Source organism: Gnatocerus cornutus, chromosome 4 (genome assembly GCF_029298725.1).
Source record: "Gnatocerus cornutus isolate USDA-ARS CGAHR chromosome 4, icGnaCorn1.1, whole genome shotgun sequence".
In the NCBI taxonomy this organism is placed as follows: domain Eukaryota; kingdom Metazoa; phylum Arthropoda; class Insecta; order Coleoptera; family Tenebrionidae; genus Gnatocerus; species Gnatocerus cornutus.
The window spans coordinates 21,006,046-21,023,126 of NC_142236.1; the positions used below are offsets into that span (position 1 = coordinate 21,006,046).

Consider the following 17,081-nt stretch of genomic DNA (forward strand, 5'->3'; position numbering starts at 1 on the left):
TGTCGTAATTAAAAAAATATATTTAATAATCCAAAGAATAAAGTAGAAATACATCGTCGATTCGCTACAATTGGCTTTACTGGCTGAAAAAGATTTTATTAAAATACATAATCCTACGAATATACAAATGAATTCTATTTACAGAATCTACAGAACTCAATCGTCGAAGTCCAACTGTGAGAACATCTTTGAACAGTTCAAATGCAACCTCCTCGTCGCCGGCACGCCGCTCCCGGCCAGTTTGACCACTTGCTGCGCCGCCGCCGCCGACTTGTCCGGCGTGTCCAACCCGTGCTCTTGCACTTTGTGTCTAAACAGCGCCTGATACCCGGAAAAAGTCTGTGAACACTGTTCGCATTTGGCGGTGATGGCCGGCACGGCCGAAGACGCCCTCCGGTTCTTCTCGTGCCTCGGCGATCTCCGGTTCTGCGGCGACTTCACACAACTCTCGCGCACGTGCTTCTCGAATACCAACTTCGAGATGAAGTTTTTCCCGCACGTGGCGCAGTTGAACTCTTTGTGCGTCTTCAGATGCGTGGTCAAGTTCTGGAGGGACGAGCACAGCTTCCCGCAGACTTTGCACTTGTTGAGTTTGGGGACTTTGAAGGTCGCCTGCGGTTGTTTGATCTTCTTCGGGGAGACGCGCGCCACGGTGGTGCTCTTCACCATCTGCTCCTTCGCGTGGGTGCGCTTGTGGACGCTCAACGTCGTCAAATCCGTGAACTTCTTCTTGCAAACGGTGCAATTGAACAACTTCGAGCACATGTGTTTTTTCAACAAGATACTGTTAATGAAAGTCGACGCACAGTTTTCACATTTGTACTTGTATTCAGGTAACGCCCGCTTGATGGAACTCTGCAAGTTGTGGTGCTGCAAATGCGTCTTCAGGCTGTTGTGACTAGGGAAAGTTTTGTCGCACTTCGGACACGGGATTTCCGGTTTCTCCGGGACTTCCACCTCGACTTTCTGTTTCTTGCTCGGTGTCTCCACTGACTTGTTCTTCGGCGGTCGCCCTCTTCGTCGCTTCGGAGGAGTGGTGTTGTTATTATTCGTACCCCCAGGCTCCTCGTCGTCGCTTTCGACCAACTCAATCACACTATCGTGGGAGTCGCTCTCGTCACTTATCGTAATCTCGACTTTCTTCCGGCGGTGCTTCTTCTTCTTCCGCGTGATCTTCTTGGGGTCGTAATCGTCGTCGGAGTCGGTCAGCTCCACGTACTCCGTCACGGCGAGGTTCTCCTTGTTGACACCTGGGGAAAAGACACAATAAACGTGAAGTGGATTGTGACGTGTGTTACCTCCGCCGACGGCCTCCACGAACCCGTTGGACGACACCATCACCTCTTGGACAACAATCTCCTCGTCCATCCTCTCCACCGGTTTAATCTTCTGCTTCCTGGGGAGGCGGTTTTTCCGCACCGGCGCTTGCGGGATTGTCGTTTTATTAATGAAATTATGAAAAAGCATCGCCTGGACCGCCTCTTTACACCTCGCGAATCTCTTAGTCATGCGGTCTTCCGCCCCTTCTTCGATTTCGTTCTTCGCCTGGAACATGGCGTGCGAGCTCTTGAGGATGCTCCTCGGATTGACCTTCGATCTGCACAAATTCGACATCTCCATCGACAACGAGTCGACGTTCTCTTTCTCGGGGTCTTGGACGACGTACAGGTACAACTTGTTGTCTTTCTTAACGAGCTTCGAGGAGTCTTTGTTGGTCTTGAGCGCGTGCTTCAAGATGTTGGTTTGGGGTTTCTCCACCTCCTCGGCTTCGCTGTCGACGTCGCCGGTAATGTGGAGACCTTCGACGATGTGGTAGTCGGTCTCGTCGGAATCGTTCGCGTTGTCGCTTCCGTCAGGGATCGCCGTCATGTCGGGACGGACCTCCACGTGCTCGTACTCCTGGTCTTCCACCACCGGAGGGTCCGGAGCCTCCGGCTCCGCCTCCTGATAATCAACGGAGGTCTCTTCTTGGGTTTGCTCCTCTTCAAACTCTTGAGGGAACGCCTCCGGCTCCGCGAGCTCCGGAGGGTCGTACTCCGGCTCCTGCTTCACACTCTGGAGCTGAAGAATCCCTGAAAGACAATTTAGCGCGCGAACTCCAAGACAGAACCTCACCAGGTTTGATATCCAACTGTTCTTCCGGATCGTCGTACGTGACCGTGGACTCGTCCTCCATTTCCTCAGGGGGCTCCCCGGGTAAGATGTGCTCGCTGGAGTTGTCCTCTTGGACGTAAATCTGCAGAGAACTGTCTTGAGGAGTTTGGTGCGTTTCGTACTCCTCCGGCTCCAGAGGAGTTTCCTCCTCCATGGATATCATGGCGATGGTCTCTGGGATGGCCTCCAGGTGTCCTTGCTCGTTCTTCCTACAGAGGACAAACATGTAAATTTGATGGAAGTGAGGAATTTCTCACCTAAATTGGAATTGGAACTTCTGCAAGTTCCCCTGTTCGTCCTGCACCACCTGCACCCCATAGAGCTCGTCAGAGCCGTCCACGCTGAACACCACAACCTGGTCGTCGCCCTCCTCCCCTTGGACTTGTGCGTCTTCGTTTCCGTACTCCACCACGTCCTCCACCTCCAATTTGGGGTTTGCCAACGTGATGTTGAGATTCTCGAGCGACATGTCGCTCGTGGTGTCCAAAACCGAGAGATACCTCGTCGGGGAATCCTCTTCAGCGGTCACATAACCTTCATTCATCGTATCTCCGAGAGCCGAATTCTCCATGTTGTCTTGGCTCCACACCACGCTCCCGTCCAAATGTCGATCCACAGCAAAAGAAAATCGTTCGGTCATCTTGTTAGCTCAACTAAAGAGTTCGAAAAAGCGATGACATAACCTAGAAAAAAACAAATGAGAAATTTTCACCAAACTTGACAGGTGGTGGCTAGATTTGAAACCCAACTCACTTTCCGTGCACGGTTCGGTAGAAACCAACGTCAATATCAAGGGGGGCTTCGATTCCGGAACTGGTAAAATTAGAGGTTATGTTTAGCTACCAACGGATTTTATAGCACTTGGGAGGTTTTTTAGTACGGAAAAGTGGCGATAATGAGTCGTTTATACACACAAATATTAATTTCACTGGGAAAATAGCCGGCGCACCGAGAATTTCCTAAATATAAAACATTTTCCCTTTAAAAAACGGTTTTTTGTTGACACTTGACAGTGCTTGACAGACTATTTTTGGATTGGGTTAAAAGTTGGAACTCGGCGTCCCTGAATGCAAAGAGAGAGGGAAGCTCTCACCTCAAAACGCGTTAAACGAAAACAGACGAACTGACGTGTGCGCGGTGTTGTAACAAATTATTAACGCAGAGAATTAAAGCGGTAAGAAGAGAAAAGTCGGCTGGAAAAACAATCGAGGAGCAATTTCCGCCAACCTGGACAGTTGGTGATTCTAGGGACTTTCGAGCAGATTTTTTTCGTGTGGCAGGACTGGAAAGTCAGTGAGAGTGGTGAGTTTTGGAAATGGGGTGGTGTTTGGTGTTTGGGTGCAAAAACAAAAGACAAATTGAACAAATCAAATATTACAAGTACGTCGCATTAATTTGTCCTAATTTTTTAGTGTTTTTATTGAATACAGGCTGTACAAACGACGGTTTCCCTTTTGGGTCCGTGCGCTTCACAGAGACCGGAAGCTAATGTCTTCTGCTTTCTGCTCGGACAATTTCGGGCTTGAAGACTTCGAAGTTCGGAATGATAGATACTTTTTAAAAAAAGACGCAGTTCCTTCGTACAACTTGGGCCCCAATCCGGGGACTTCCAGAAGAATTTTGCGACCAAAGCGATATTTGTTTTCAGTTTTTCTACTATCCCACTTATTTTTCGTCATCGTTCGCACGTTAGAATCATCACTTTATAAGCAAACTTCACCTTCTATTAGTAGTGGATATACAAAATCTTGCAGATGCGAATATATTCCTTCAACTCCCTTTGAACTAGTAATTATAAACGAAGAAGACGGAATTACCATATTCTCTCCACTAGCCCCAAGCTCATTTGATGGGCAGTTAAAGAGAAAAAGGCGTGGGGCTTCTAATACTCCTGTGCCATCATCCTCAACTGAAGGGCAGAGCCTCAAAAGGCGCCCAAAAGTCTAGGAGAGGTTACGAAGAAAGTTAATCGTCTTCTTCAAGTGCCCAGGCGGCTGAAAAAGCAGCAAACAGCTTTTCTAGCTTTGAAGAAAGTGCCCGACGGCAATATGCCTCAGAGCTGAGAAGTTTTCTCCCTTAAAACGACATATTTTTGATTGTTTTTTGGCGTAAATATTAAGGAGGCTGTTATGTTACCGTAGCAATAAGATAAATATAAACAGAAAGACGATAATTTAATTTCTAATAATAGTAATAGAATGATATTCTGACACCAAAAATTGTGCTACAATGAGAAGTCACTACAAATCCTAGCTTGACTTTTGAAGAAAGAATTGAAACAAAAGCCGTATTATAGAAAATAGTATGTAAAACTCGTTGCAGAAACCATTCTGATGGAATATAAGTGATTCTGCAACTTGTTTAAGAATATACTATTCTGGAATTTCTCCAGAACCGAAAACTGCTTCCGATTTTGCAGTTGCGCAATTACCCAAAGCCCCAAAAATGACAAAATTGTACGAGAAACGTTACAAAAAGTGCAAATGACAAACCAAAAACCTATAAATGGAGGAAAAATCGAAAATTTTGTAAATATTTATGAAGTTCTATAGCAATATGACCAACAAGCGTCTCTAAACCTATAAATTCACCCCCCATTTGAGACTGACAAGCGACTTTTTATACCCCTAAACCCAACTTACACCGCGCCGTTATTGCAACACTGACATAAACACCAAATTACACGGTGAAAATTCGAAACTTTGCAACCCTTATACAGGCTGGTTTTTAAAAAACGGCAGGCTTTGTAGAATTTTTATTTATGAACCGATTTCAAAAATTTTAAAAACAAACTAAATGGTTTTTAATTTCCTATAAACTGATGATTTTAAAATTTTTGTAAATGTCTTAGTATTTTTTTTGCGATACTCAACTTTCTTATTTTAAATTGGCACCCATATTTTTTTTTTTCATAATTTGGAATATATTAATTTTTTTGATTCAGAAATGTGTAATATGTTTTACTTTTACAAAAAATATTTAAAAAAAAAATATCAAAAATGAAAAAATTTAGGCAATAAAAGTTAATAAAATCTAGGTGCATGGTGTCAAATAACACTATATCGTTATTGTAATGTCAAAAAACAGCAAATAACAGAAAGAACAAGTTTTCTTTCAACAAGATGGGGCTACACCTTACAATGCACAATGCATTTCTCGTAGGTGTCAATTGTGCAATGAAAAAAACGGGATGGCGTTTCAACAGTATTTTAATTAAATTTAGTAGTTGTTTTTTCTAATTTGTAATTATTATTGTCTTTTGTTATTAATAATTTCAAAGAAATTGCCAATCCTGTTATTTGCTGCTTTTTGACATTACAATAACGGCATTCTTTTATTTGACACCATGCACCTAGATTTTATTAACTTTTATTGCTTATTTTTTTTCAATTTTGATATTTTTTTAAAAAATATTTTTTGTAAAAGTAGAACATATTACACATTTCTGAATCAAGAAAATTAATATCTTCCAAATTATGAAAAAAAAAATATGGGTTCCAATTTAAAATAGGAAAGTTGAGTATCGCCCAAAAGATATTAAGACATTTAGAAAAATTTTGAAATCATCAGTTTATAGGGAAATTAAAAACCATTTAATTTGTTTTTTAAATTTTTGAAATCGGTTCATAAATAAAAATTTTACAACGCCTGCGGTTTTTAAAAAATCACCCTGTATTTATGTTGTAATCGAAGGGGCCATTTAGGGCAAAAAAAAATATGGAAATAAAACTTAAAAAAGTAATTCGGACCACTTACTGGAGGTTTCATTGTAAAAACACATCTTTTTGTTATTGATGCATAAAGGACCATATTATAACTTTCCAGCTTCAAATTTTAAAAATCCATATCAACCCCTAGTAATTTTTGTTGGTAACAGTTGGCAGCAAAAACGTTTGACCTTGCGTAGAAGCTAAGTTTGCCCAAACTTGTTAAATTCTTATTTAAATCTCTTTTTTGGAACAAATTTTTAATAAATTCTTCATTAATAAGAAGTTTATATACCCCACTTTGACGCGTTAACCTCAAAAATCGCTATAATCCCCTAATTTTCTCCCCAAAGAATTGACAGCCTGATTTACATCCAAGAATTTTCGAAAATTATACAGGAAATAAGAATAACTAATTGCGCAATAAACACAGTCGGTAATTCCCCGAGAACTTATCAACGAGATAAAAATTGACTCATCTTCGCATTTCTTATGTGCGCAATTAGATAAAAAGTTGGTTTTCCCCACTCTTTCGACGTTCAAATTGTACTAAAATTAATAAAACAGAACCCAAAGGCGCTGTATTTCGAATTTGGCGCGCGTTTCCGACAGTGCTGCCAACCCACTTCATCATGACCTTCCCGCATATTTTCGTGTAATTTCCAGCCCCAATCTCCCCAATTCTTTGCTACTGTATTCAACTAGTCCAAAACACACCTTTTGCCACGTGATAACACTTCAAACAGATAAGACTTCCTTAATCTAAAATAACCGGAATTTTTCAATCCGCGCATGCGCAGTATCGCTTTCAAGGGGATTTTTTGGTCGTTCGTCTTTCCCCCCTGTCCACCGAAAGTCCCCATTTACTGTCATGGGGAATAACCTATTTCTGTGGCAGTGACGCACTAACAAAAAGGTGAGTAGAACTCGTCTTCATTTCGCCCATGGTAGTCTAACAAGTCAGTCCAAGTTTTAAAGTGAGGTTAGACTACAATGTTGGAGGCAAATGTTAGTTATGTGCCCTCGGTGCGCATCGGTGAGGTGTCGACGCCCCCTTGTTCACCCCCTTTATTGTGGTTTTCAGATATGACCTCGTACCCCAATATTTTGACGCCACCGTCAAGCAGCGAGGACTCGCCACAGTCTGCGTTGTACAGTTCGCCCCCTCAATGTTTCAGTATGCAGGACGCTGGGATTCTGCTTCCGCAGACTTCGCTGGCGTTTGATTTAGATGGGGTGACCCCGGCGAAAGGTACGACTTTTTAGTCACAGATTGAGGGTAAAATTGGTGTTTTTTTAGCCCCTTATTTGAAGTTGGTGGAGCAGCCGATTGATCGGTTCCGTTTCCGGTACAAGTCGGAGATGACGGGGACCCATGGGAGTCTCTGTGGACAGACTTCTGACCGGAGCAGGAAGCAGACGTACCCCACAATTGAACTGTGTCATTATAATAAGCGGGCTTTGGTTCGGTGCTCCATCTACCAGCATGGTTACAAGGAAGACCACAGGCCCCACGCCCACAGACTCATTAAGAAGCAAGGAAAGGGGGAAGTTGATGACCCCCATGATGCCTACGTCTCACAAGAAGAGGGTTACGTCTACGTGTAAGTTAGATTCGAAGGGTTGTTTTCAGGGGGTACATGTCTTTCGTAGGTTCCACAGCATGGGGGTTATACACACCGCAAAGAAGAACATCGTCCCTGAACTGGTGAGGAAGAAGACACAGTTGAAGAAGGAGGAGGTGGCGAGACATGAGGGCAAAGTGAGAGAATTGACGATAAGAGAGGAAATGGAGGTGAGTTTGTCAACAGATCGCGCTGTGGGGGTTCTGCGCAGGTCCTAAAGCAAGAGAGAGAAAAGTTTGTTATCTTTTTGTGGTATTCTAATGTTTTTATCTCAGCCAACTCCGCCAAAAATAAAACAATTTTAAACCACATCTGTGTGTCACGATTGGATAACAATCGTGTAACCCGATATCTAGATTAAATGTGAGCGGGGGTTTCGGACTTGCATTTGCAAATTTAGCTCATTGCACTTCGTGCTCAGAGTTCCGCCGCACCCGATCAGCAAAGTGCGTAAATCTTCATCCAGTAAGTCTTGAATTTAGAAAAATTGACATTTTTTTGCAAATTATTATCAAAGTTTTCCCGGTATGAATCATCAAGTAGCAATACAATTGACCTTGATTGAAACGACATTGTTTTGTCACAATGTAGAAAACGTGAAAATTAATTTCGTAATTTTGAATGTCCCGCCTCAGTTCCGGACCAATCGCAACGACACCCCGTGGATGGGAACCAATCATATTGCACCACCTCGCTGTCAAAATTAAAAAAAATGTCAAAAGGCACGTGAAGGTTGGCTGTACGTTATTTGTGTTTTGTTTTGTGAGGATTTTTAATAGTTTAGTCGAGTGTTTTGTAAGTTTTATTTGTTTTCTTATCGTCAGTATCACTTTTCGTCAACAGCTTATTGTTTATCAGGAGGAAGTGATAATACGTGTGACTTTCCTCAGTTGATAATGTCCATTTTTTAGTGGAATTTAGTTTAGGTTATGTAACATTCTCATTGGCGCAAAAGGTAAAAAAGTGTTGATTCCGAGGCGCCCCTGCATTCAAAGCCATGTCTGTTCTTGATCTGTACAATAGGATATTGTTTAACAAGATTATAAAGATTGCCATGTTCCAACAGAATGAAGTATAAAAGATAAGCCGTCACGCTAGTTTTTCATTCATCTTAAGTGCAACGTGGCCATTATACCCGAATTACGTACTACGCTTTTTTTACAACAATCGTGGTCTCTGTGGCAGTAAAACAGTCAAATTTATGGTGTGTTGAGTAAACGGGGCCTACCACTCCTTGATTCGTTAAATTCAGATCGTTTTTTATTCATGTGGGTAGAGTTAAACCATTCATACAAAATTCCGAAAATTATTGCCAATTTTGACAAGTTTCTATATGATGTAACCGTGTTAACCATAATGTAACCATGGCAACGCATAACATAACCATTGTAACACAACGTGGTCACGTGCGAGCGACTCATATTTCCACTTGTTGGAATATTATGCATATTATACAATGTTAAAAACCCAACGAATTTTGTTTTTTTTTTTTTAATGTTTAAACAATAATTACGTACAATGCTTTTTCTATAACAATCGCGACATGTGTGATCGTAGAACCGTCAAATCTATGGTGTGTTGACCAAACGGGGCCTGCTACTCCTTGATTAGTTAAATTCAGATCGTCTTTTGTTTATGTGGGCGGAGTTATACCATTCTTACAAAAGTCCGACAATAATTGCTAATTTGGACAAATTTCTACATGATGTCACCATAGTAACCATAACGTAACCATGGCGACACACAACATAACCATAGTAACACAACGTAACCATTGTAACACACAACGTAGTCACGTGCGAGTCATATTTCCCTTTGGAATATGAATAGGAATTATACAATCTTAAAAACCCAACAAATTTTGTTTTTGTATGCTTTTTCTAAATATTAATAACGTACTACGCTTTATGTAACAATTGTGACATGTGTGACTGTAGAACCGTTAAATTTATGGTGTGTAGAGTAAACGGAACCTACCATTCCTTGATTCGATTCGTTGAATTTAAATCTTCTTTTGTTCATATGGGCGGAGTTAACTGTGAACTGTCAATTTTAACTAATTTCTACATAACATAGTCCTGGTTACCATAACGTAACTATGACAACACACAACGTAACCATGGCAACACAAAGTAGTCACGTGCGAGTCATATTTCCACTTGTTGAAATATGAATATTATAGAATGTTAAAAACTTAACAGTCTGTTTTGTTTTTTTTTTGCAAAACATGAAAACCGCAATATTGGTATATTATTTAACGAGGGTATAATGGTGGCTATCACGTACTATGCTTTATCTACAACAACCGTTTTATAATTTTGACAGAGTTTACTAATATCTTTTGTGAAATTTCGTAACTTTGGTGAGTTAAAACTCCGCTTACCTTTTGGGCCGATAGAGTTCTAGTTGAAAGTCTGATTCATTTGCAAATATTCTTGACATGTGTGACAATAGAAGCGTCAAATTTATGATGTGTTGACTAATGAGTCGTCAGATTCAAATCGTATTTTGTTCATGTGTGCGGAGTGTAGCTATAGTTACATCATGATGCATCATGGCAACCATAACGTAACTATGGTGACGCACAACGTAACCATGGTAACACGCAACGTAACCATGGTAACATCCAGCGTAACTTAACAACTAATCGACTGTATTTTCTCAGCTAAGTTCCCAGGGCTATAATGGGTCTCTATAACGAAGGTACGTTCTCTTTTCTCTCTCTTTCTCGCTGGCGCTAAACATATGTGGATATCTTCACGTGAAAGAACCCCAACAGTGTGTGTGTGTGTCACAAAAGCACGAAGCTATCTGTCATGTGTTTAATCTCTTCTTTTCTTTCAGATTAAAGGATTCGCTGAGGCTGAAAGCAAATCCATTAATCTGAATGTCGTTTGTTTGCGATTTGACGCTTTTTACGAGAACAATGGTATTCTGCTACCAATATGTCCGCCGGTATATTCGCACTCCATCAATAACTTGAGTAAGTAGAGACGCGGGCGCGCGCTCCTTTCGTTGAGCGAAACTCTTAACACCACCGGATTTTCTAGAGAGCGCGCTCACGGGCGAGCTGAAGATCGTCAGAATGGACCACTGCACGGCCCCGGCGAAAGGAGGCCGCGAGATTTTCATGCTGGTGGAACGAGTGACTAAAAGTACGTTTTTCGGACTCGGAACATAAGATTATTTGACTGCTTTTCAGAGAATATTAAGATCCGGTTCTACGAAGTCGACGACGAAGACAATCCGATCTGGGAGGCCTTCGGGAAGTTCAGCGATTTGGACGTCCACCACCAGTACGCCATCGTCTTCAAGTAAAAGACAGTCCGCCGCAAATCCCCCCCAAACTCACGTTTGTTTGCAGGGTGCCCCCGTACAAAGACCCCAATATTAAGACCCCCGTGAAAGTCCTCATCGAGTTGGAGAGACCGTCGGACCGCGCGCGAAGCGAGCCCAGGGAGTTCACCTACACGGTCGGTTCGAATGTTTATAAGCCGGGGCAGAAACGCGCCAGACCGAGCTATGAAGAGAGCTCCAGTTACGACACTTCGCTCGCCAGTGATGAGCTTCCGGTTCCGATTAATAATTTGTATATTGAGAACTCACCCTTGAACTTGTTGGATAACGCGCAGTTTGATATAACGAGCGCCGAGTTGCAACAGGCGATGACCAACATCAATTCGGATGAGTTCCAGAAGATTTTTAACGATTTCGGGACGGAGTACTCTTTGGCCACGGATGCGCCCTCGCAGAATGTTAAACGCCCGTCGGTGATTAGGAGCAGGTTGGCGGCGATTAGCAAGAAGAGTAAAGTTGGCACCCAACGCTCCGATAGCGTGGAAGAGACGGCCAAAGCGAAACAAGCGGTTCTGGAGCTGCAGAACTTTATAAAAACGCACCCCGTCGACCAGAAGGCCATCGAAATGCTGCGACACTATTTAATGACCGAAGGGAAAACCAAGTAAGTGTAGGTTTAATGGCGCCTCCTTATAGTTAATTGGGGTAATTCCAGCGCTCTCCACGTCTCCATCAAGCAAAACGAGCGCCACGACGTCATGTTCCTCTTGAAGATGGTCTACGTGTACAAACAGTACGACCTGGTGAACGTCCGCAACGAGTCGCTGGAAACCCCACTTCACATCGCCACTTACATGAACTTGGAGGAGATCATCGCGAATTTGGTCGTGTGTAAAGCGGACGTTTCCGTGGTGGATTCCGATATGGACTCGCCGCTTCACACGGCCGTTCTCTGCAATGCCTCCATCGCGATCTTCGAGAAGTTGCTGTCGTCGCAGTGCGCCCCGCAGACCATCGACCTGGAGAACAACGGTAATGTAGTTTGTTGATGCGCACTATGTTCTTTTATACAACCACGGTTATTTGCTTTCGGACGTGGATTTTGCGCCCGGATTTGGAATCGCCGCGAAATTCTGCGTGAAATGAGCACCTATAACTTAATTTTGCTTCACAAATAAACGATTTTCTATAGACTTTTCAAGTACCTTTGAGTTATACATCTATCGAAAGAGCAACTTGAGGTCTATCTACTCGCCAAATTTTCTGTCGGTAAGTCGAATAGTTTCCGAGCGGCGGTCAAAAATCGAATAAAAAAAACGAATTTTGCATATTTGACAGCGAATTCTAAAAGAATAAAGCGCGAGAAAAACGATGGCGCAGGCCGTTTCTTTCCATCTGTCGCAGTTTCGAAGATATCGAGCATTAAATATGTCGAAACTAAAAATTGAAAATCCGGAACTTTGACTGTCAATATCTCAGTTATATGTTGCCGTACGTGGATTTTGTGCCCGGATTTGGAATCTGCGCGAAATTCTGCGGTAAATAAACCCCAATAACTTCAATGTGCTCCAAAAATAAGCGAGAAATCGACGAAAGAGAGTATACATAGTTTGACTTTTTTTTTTTTTTCGAAAAAATCAAATCCCCTCAAGAAAAACAACAAACTCGTGATAATTTAGCAACTAAAAGTGCGAATGTTAACAAACTTGCCAATTGTTAAAATCCGCGGTTATGTAAAAAACCATAGTGCGCATTAACAAATTACAATACAGTTCTAAATTGAGCGCCTTCCAGAGGGTAACACGCCCCTCGACCTCGCCATTGAGAACAACAACCTCAAAGCCATCAAACTCCTGTGCATGAAAGGCGCCGACATCAACAAGCAGCACAAGAAGAACGGCTTCACTCCCTTAAGACTCGCCGTGGAGAAGCAGAATCTTGAGATCATCAAGTTCATCCTGCTGCACAAAGATTTGAATCCGATGATCGAGGACTTCCAGGATATCAACCCTCTGCAGGCAGCTCTGAAGAAGGACAATTCCGACCTGTTGGAAGCCATCACCGAATTCATGGTAAATTTTCGCTAGTAGTCGGCTTTGAAACAGTGGACGTACGTGTTTTAAAGCCTACTGCGACGCGACCGTTTTGTTTAAAATTGTGTTTTTCGCAGCGTCTTAACAACTTCGTCGACGTGGAGATCAAAAACGAAATCGAAGATCCTTCAGACGAAGAAGAGTTCGAGGAGAAATTCTCCGTTAAGTTGGAGCAGATTTCCGCAGACGATTTACGGGATATGTATAGCAACGTGAAGAGTTTCACTCAGGACTGTCTGGATGATATTTCGCATATTCTGGACCGGTCGGGAACGTGGCAGAACTTGGCGGATTTGCTGGATTTAGGGCATTTATTGAGGTCGGGACTGTGTGATTCGAACAGTAGTCCGACTAAATTGGTACTGAAGTTGGCTGTTGAGGTTTGTGCACGTTTTCGGGGGAGAAAAACAGTTTTAACTTGTTTTTTTAGACGAACGGGGACAGTATTCTGCAGATTCGAGACTTTTTGGAGAATTTGGACGAGGTGCAAGCTGTGGAGATCATTGACAATATGGTTAAGTCGCAGTTTGTGTAATTTTATAGTTTAGTTTTGTTATTGTGAGGATCATTTCCAGAATGTTAACAATACATATTTTTCAACGATAATTTTTCACGTGTATATAAATTAGTTTTTAAAAGTAAAATATTTGTCTGATTGGTCTCGGAGAGCTGGGCGGGTTGCTAGGTAATGGAGTGTTTCGCAGTCCCGCACTGATTGAAGGGCGGACACATGAGCGTAGAATCAACAAGGGTCAGGGGGCTTGTATATTTATTTATTTGTGTGTCGGGAACAGAAAACAAACGAGTGCTATTTGCGATTGCGTCATGAATCAACTGTCAAAACAAACGAGCAACGTGAATTACACCCACATTTACACAAAGAAAACTCATTTGTTTGATGGCGAGAAGTTGCTGCATGATACGCCACTGCCTCCAAAGGGTTGTCAAGAATCTGTCATCTGTCACATTGAATTCATTTTTGATTGACGAATTGCGACTATGAGAAGAAGTTTTGGCCGTTTTCGCCAGTACATTCCGTTATTGTGGTTCAAGGCAAACATCTCGATAACTTTGATCTTAGCGAAAAACGATAAAAATTTCAACGCCGCCTTTGATTAATACTGAAATCAAGAAGTCTTAGCTAAGTGGTCTGATTGGTCATTAGACTTGCTGAGCTAGTTGCGTGTGCGCGGTGACCTTGCAGTGCTCCCAACCCCTCACACCCTTTGCGATAAAAGTCCCTAAAACAACTTATCAACCAGCGAAGTCAAAAGGTGAAAAAAACAACTGGATTAAGATATCTTGGAGTTATTTTCCAGTTCCGGTGCCTCCGAGTAAGCAGCCCGAAAATGAGCTCCCAAGTCCCAATCAAGTACACCCAGGTAAAACCGCAATTGTTTTTTTTCCGTTACTGTAGCAACACTTTCAGTTGTTTATCAACAACGAGTTCGTGGACGCCGCCAGCAAGAAAACCTTCTCGACGGTGAACCCGGCGACTGGTCAGAAGATAGCAGCTGTTGCCGAGGGCGACAAGGTAAAACTCCCTAAAACATTATTTTGTTTTAACCGGAATTTCCTTTCAGGAAGATGTGGATCGCGCGGTGAAAGCAGCGAAAGTTGCATTTTCCCGGGGTTCGGAGTGGCGGAAATTGGACGCCTCAACCCGCGGCCGCCTTATTAACAAGGTAATTTTGGCGCGAAATTCAAATCTCACTGAATATTTCGGTTTTTAGTTGGCGGATTTGCTGGAACGCGATCTTAAAGAACTCGCGCGTCTGGAAACTCTGGATAACGGGAAACCACTTGGGGACTCTGAATTCGACCTCCAGTGCAGTGTGGACACGTTCCGGTACTACGGGGGCTATTGCGATAAGATCCATGGAAATACCATTCCTGCTGGTACTTTTTCTTCTCATTTTGCGCGTCTTTTAACGTGTGTTTTTAGATGGTGAGTGCCTTTCGTTCACCCGGAAGGAACCAGTGGGGGTTGTGGGCCAAATCATCCCCTGGAACTACCCCATTATGATGCTGGCGTGGAAATGGGGCCCTGCCCTCGCCGCGGGGTGCACTTTGGTGTTGAAACCCGCCGAACTCACCCCATTGACGGCTCTGGCCATGGCGGCTCTGGCGAAAGAAGCGGGTTTTCCAAAGGGGGTCATTAATGTGGTCCCTGGGTATGGCCCCACGGCGGGGTCGGCGTTGGCGCTCCACCCCGACGTCAACAAGATCGCCTTCACCGGATCCACTGAAGTAATCCTGACTTATCCGCCCCCAATCAAAACTCAGTTTGAATTTTAGGTCGGGAAGAAGATCATGCAGTACGCGGGTCAATCAAATTTGAAGAAAGTCAGTTTGGAGCTGGGCGGGAAGAGCCCCCTTGTCATTTTCAACGACGCCGACGGTAAGCCCCCTTGATTGCCCCCAGGAAGTCACTCTCTCTTTCAGTGGACGAAGCCGTGGAAATCGCCCACGCCGCCATCTTCACCAACCACGGGCAGAACTGTTGCGCCGGCTCCAGGACTTTCGTCCAAGCGGGAATCTACGACGCCTTCGTCAGAAAAGCGACGGAAAAAGCAAACGCGCGCAAGGTCGGAGATCCGTTCGCCCACAACGTCCAACAAGGCCCCCAGGTCTGTCGTCACCCCCTTATTTCCAATACCAAAACTCCAACTTTAGATCGACAAAGCGGCGCTGGAGAAAATCCTCCGGTTGATCGAGTCGGGGAAGAAAGAGGGCGCCAAGTTAGAGACCGGGGGATCCCAGATCGGGAGCGATGGTTACTTCGTCCAACCGACTGTCTTTTCGGGTGTCACCGACAACATGGCCATCGCCAGAGAAGAGGTAAAATTGTACGAAATCATCGGAAATCAATCGAACGTTTTTAGATCTTCGGCCCAGTTCAATGCATTCTGAAGTTTGATACGTTAGATGAAGTTATCGACCGAGCCAACAACACCACGTACGGGTTGGCCTCGGGGGTCATCACGAAAAATATCGATACGGCCCTGGTGTTCGCCCAGGCGGTCGAAGCCGGCTCTGTTTGGTAACTTGGAACGAGCGATCGAGAAAAGTTGGCAACAATGTCAATTCTGAGCGGTCTTGTCGGTTATTGCATCATACCCATAAATGTGACAGGTCAAAGCCGACTAGAACTAGATTAGAACTGTCACTTTGACAGCCATGGATGAATCGAGCACACTATCAATTCTCCTTGGTCTGTCATTGAGATTGAACTATACCGATAAATGTCAAAGTGACAGTTCAAATCCTGCTTTAGCTGTAGAACTGTCACTTTGACAGCCATGAATGACTCAATAACACGACACATTGTTGGCATCTGTCAATTGTGTTCGTCGTGTCCGTTATTGAACCATACCCATAAATGTCAAAATGACAATTCAAAACCCACTTTGACAGCCATGGATGAATCAATAACAGGACACACTGTGGGCATCTATCAATTCTGCTCGGTATGTCGATTACTGAACCATATCAATAAATGTCAAAGTGACAGTTCAAAACCCACTTTAACTTTTGAACTGTCACTTTGATAGCCATGGATGAATCAATAACACGACATACTGTGGGCATCTGTCAATTCTGCTCGGTATGTCGGTTATTGAACCATATCACTAAATGTGGCAGTTCAAACTCCACTTCGGCTTTGGAACTGTCAATTTGACACCTACAGGTGAATCGATAACATGACACACTGTCTAAAATTTAGTTGGCATCAACATCAATTCTGTCTGCTCGGTCCGTCGGTGATTGAACCATACCGATATATATCAAAGTGACAGTCCAAAACCCACTTCGGCTTTAAAACTGTCACTTTGACAGCCTTAGATGACTAGATAACACGACACACTGCACAAAATTCATAGCCGTCTTAATAACCAATTTTCTTGATCGCGATTTACAGAATTAGCGAATTATTGGGGTGTTTTTAGGGTGAATTGTTACGATTACATCACGCCCCAGACTCCTTTCGGCGGCTACAAAATGTCTGGAATGGGAAGAGAAGTGTAGGTACTTTCATTTTCTTATAATTTGAACTAACGAGATTTTTAGGGGGGCTGAATCTCTGGACGCGTATCTCGAGACCAAGACAGTCACTATCAAAGTACCCATGAAGCTCTGAACTGATACTCAATAAAGGCTCGAATTTTATTAATTTCGTGTGGTTCATTCAATTTCCTAGTACA

At 43.3% G+C, this 17,081-nt stretch overlaps 4 protein-coding genes and 1 long non-coding RNA gene across 5 annotated transcripts; 4 read left to right on the plus strand and 1 right to left on the minus strand.

The window, feature by feature from the left end:
• Nucleotides 1-2: 2 nt before the first annotated feature.
• LOC148176668 (uncharacterized) lies at nt 3-3,201 on the minus strand. Its single transcript, XM_088034615.1, has 5 exons — nt 2,908-3,201; nt 2,412-2,837; nt 2,116-2,363; nt 1,299-2,072; nt 3-1,250 (listed from the first exon to the last, which is right to left on the minus strand). The coding sequence occupies exons 2-5, from the start codon at nt 2,792-2,794 to the stop codon at nt 157-159; spliced, it is 2,499 nt and encodes an 832-aa protein (XP_087890741.1). The 5' UTR covers nt 2,795-2,837; nt 2,908-3,201; the 3' UTR covers nt 3-156.
• Nucleotides 3,202-3,334: 133 nt separating this feature from the next.
• Nucleotides 3,335-4,352, plus strand: LOC148176669 (uncharacterized). Its single transcript, XM_088034617.1, has 2 exons — nt 3,335-3,534; nt 3,585-4,352. Exons 1-2 carry the CDS (start codon nt 3,470-3,472, stop codon nt 4,099-4,101), a joined length of 582 nt encoding a protein of 193 aa, XP_087890743.1. The 5' UTR covers nt 3,335-3,469; the 3' UTR covers nt 4,102-4,352.
• A 2,431-nt stretch (nt 4,353-6,783) lies between these two features.
• On the plus strand, nt 6,784-13,520 carry Rel (nuclear factor NF-kappa-B family member relish). The gene is made up of 12 exons (XM_088034614.1): nt 6,784-6,897; nt 6,946-7,113; nt 7,162-7,465; nt 7,515-7,656; nt 10,331-10,469; nt 10,537-10,641; nt 10,689-10,800; nt 10,851-11,447; nt 11,499-11,815; nt 12,578-12,855; nt 12,954-13,256; nt 13,307-13,520. The coding sequence occupies exons 1-12, from the start codon at nt 6,855-6,857 to the stop codon at nt 13,409-13,411; spliced, it is 2,613 nt and encodes an 870-aa protein (XP_087890740.1). The 5' UTR covers nt 6,784-6,854; the 3' UTR covers nt 13,412-13,520.
• On the plus strand, nt 7,679-9,974 carry LOC148176671 (uncharacterized). The gene is made up of 2 exons (XR_015770010.1): nt 7,679-7,951; nt 8,004-9,974. It is a non-coding gene; the product is annotated as an uncharacterized LOC148176671 (long non-coding RNA).
• A 382-nt stretch (nt 13,521-13,902) lies between the features above and the next one.
• Nucleotides 13,903-17,050, plus strand: LOC148176672 (aldehyde dehydrogenase 1A1). The gene is made up of 11 exons (XM_088034343.1): nt 13,903-14,258; nt 14,306-14,410; nt 14,460-14,561; nt 14,610-14,775; nt 14,822-15,126; nt 15,175-15,277; nt 15,322-15,506; nt 15,553-15,717; nt 15,762-15,919; nt 16,827-16,901; nt 16,948-17,050. The coding sequence occupies exons 1-11, from the start codon at nt 14,226-14,228 to the stop codon at nt 17,015-17,017; spliced, it is 1,467 nt and encodes a 488-aa protein (XP_087890469.1). The 5' UTR covers nt 13,903-14,225; the 3' UTR covers nt 17,018-17,050.
• Nucleotides 17,051-17,081: the final 31 nt, after the last annotated feature.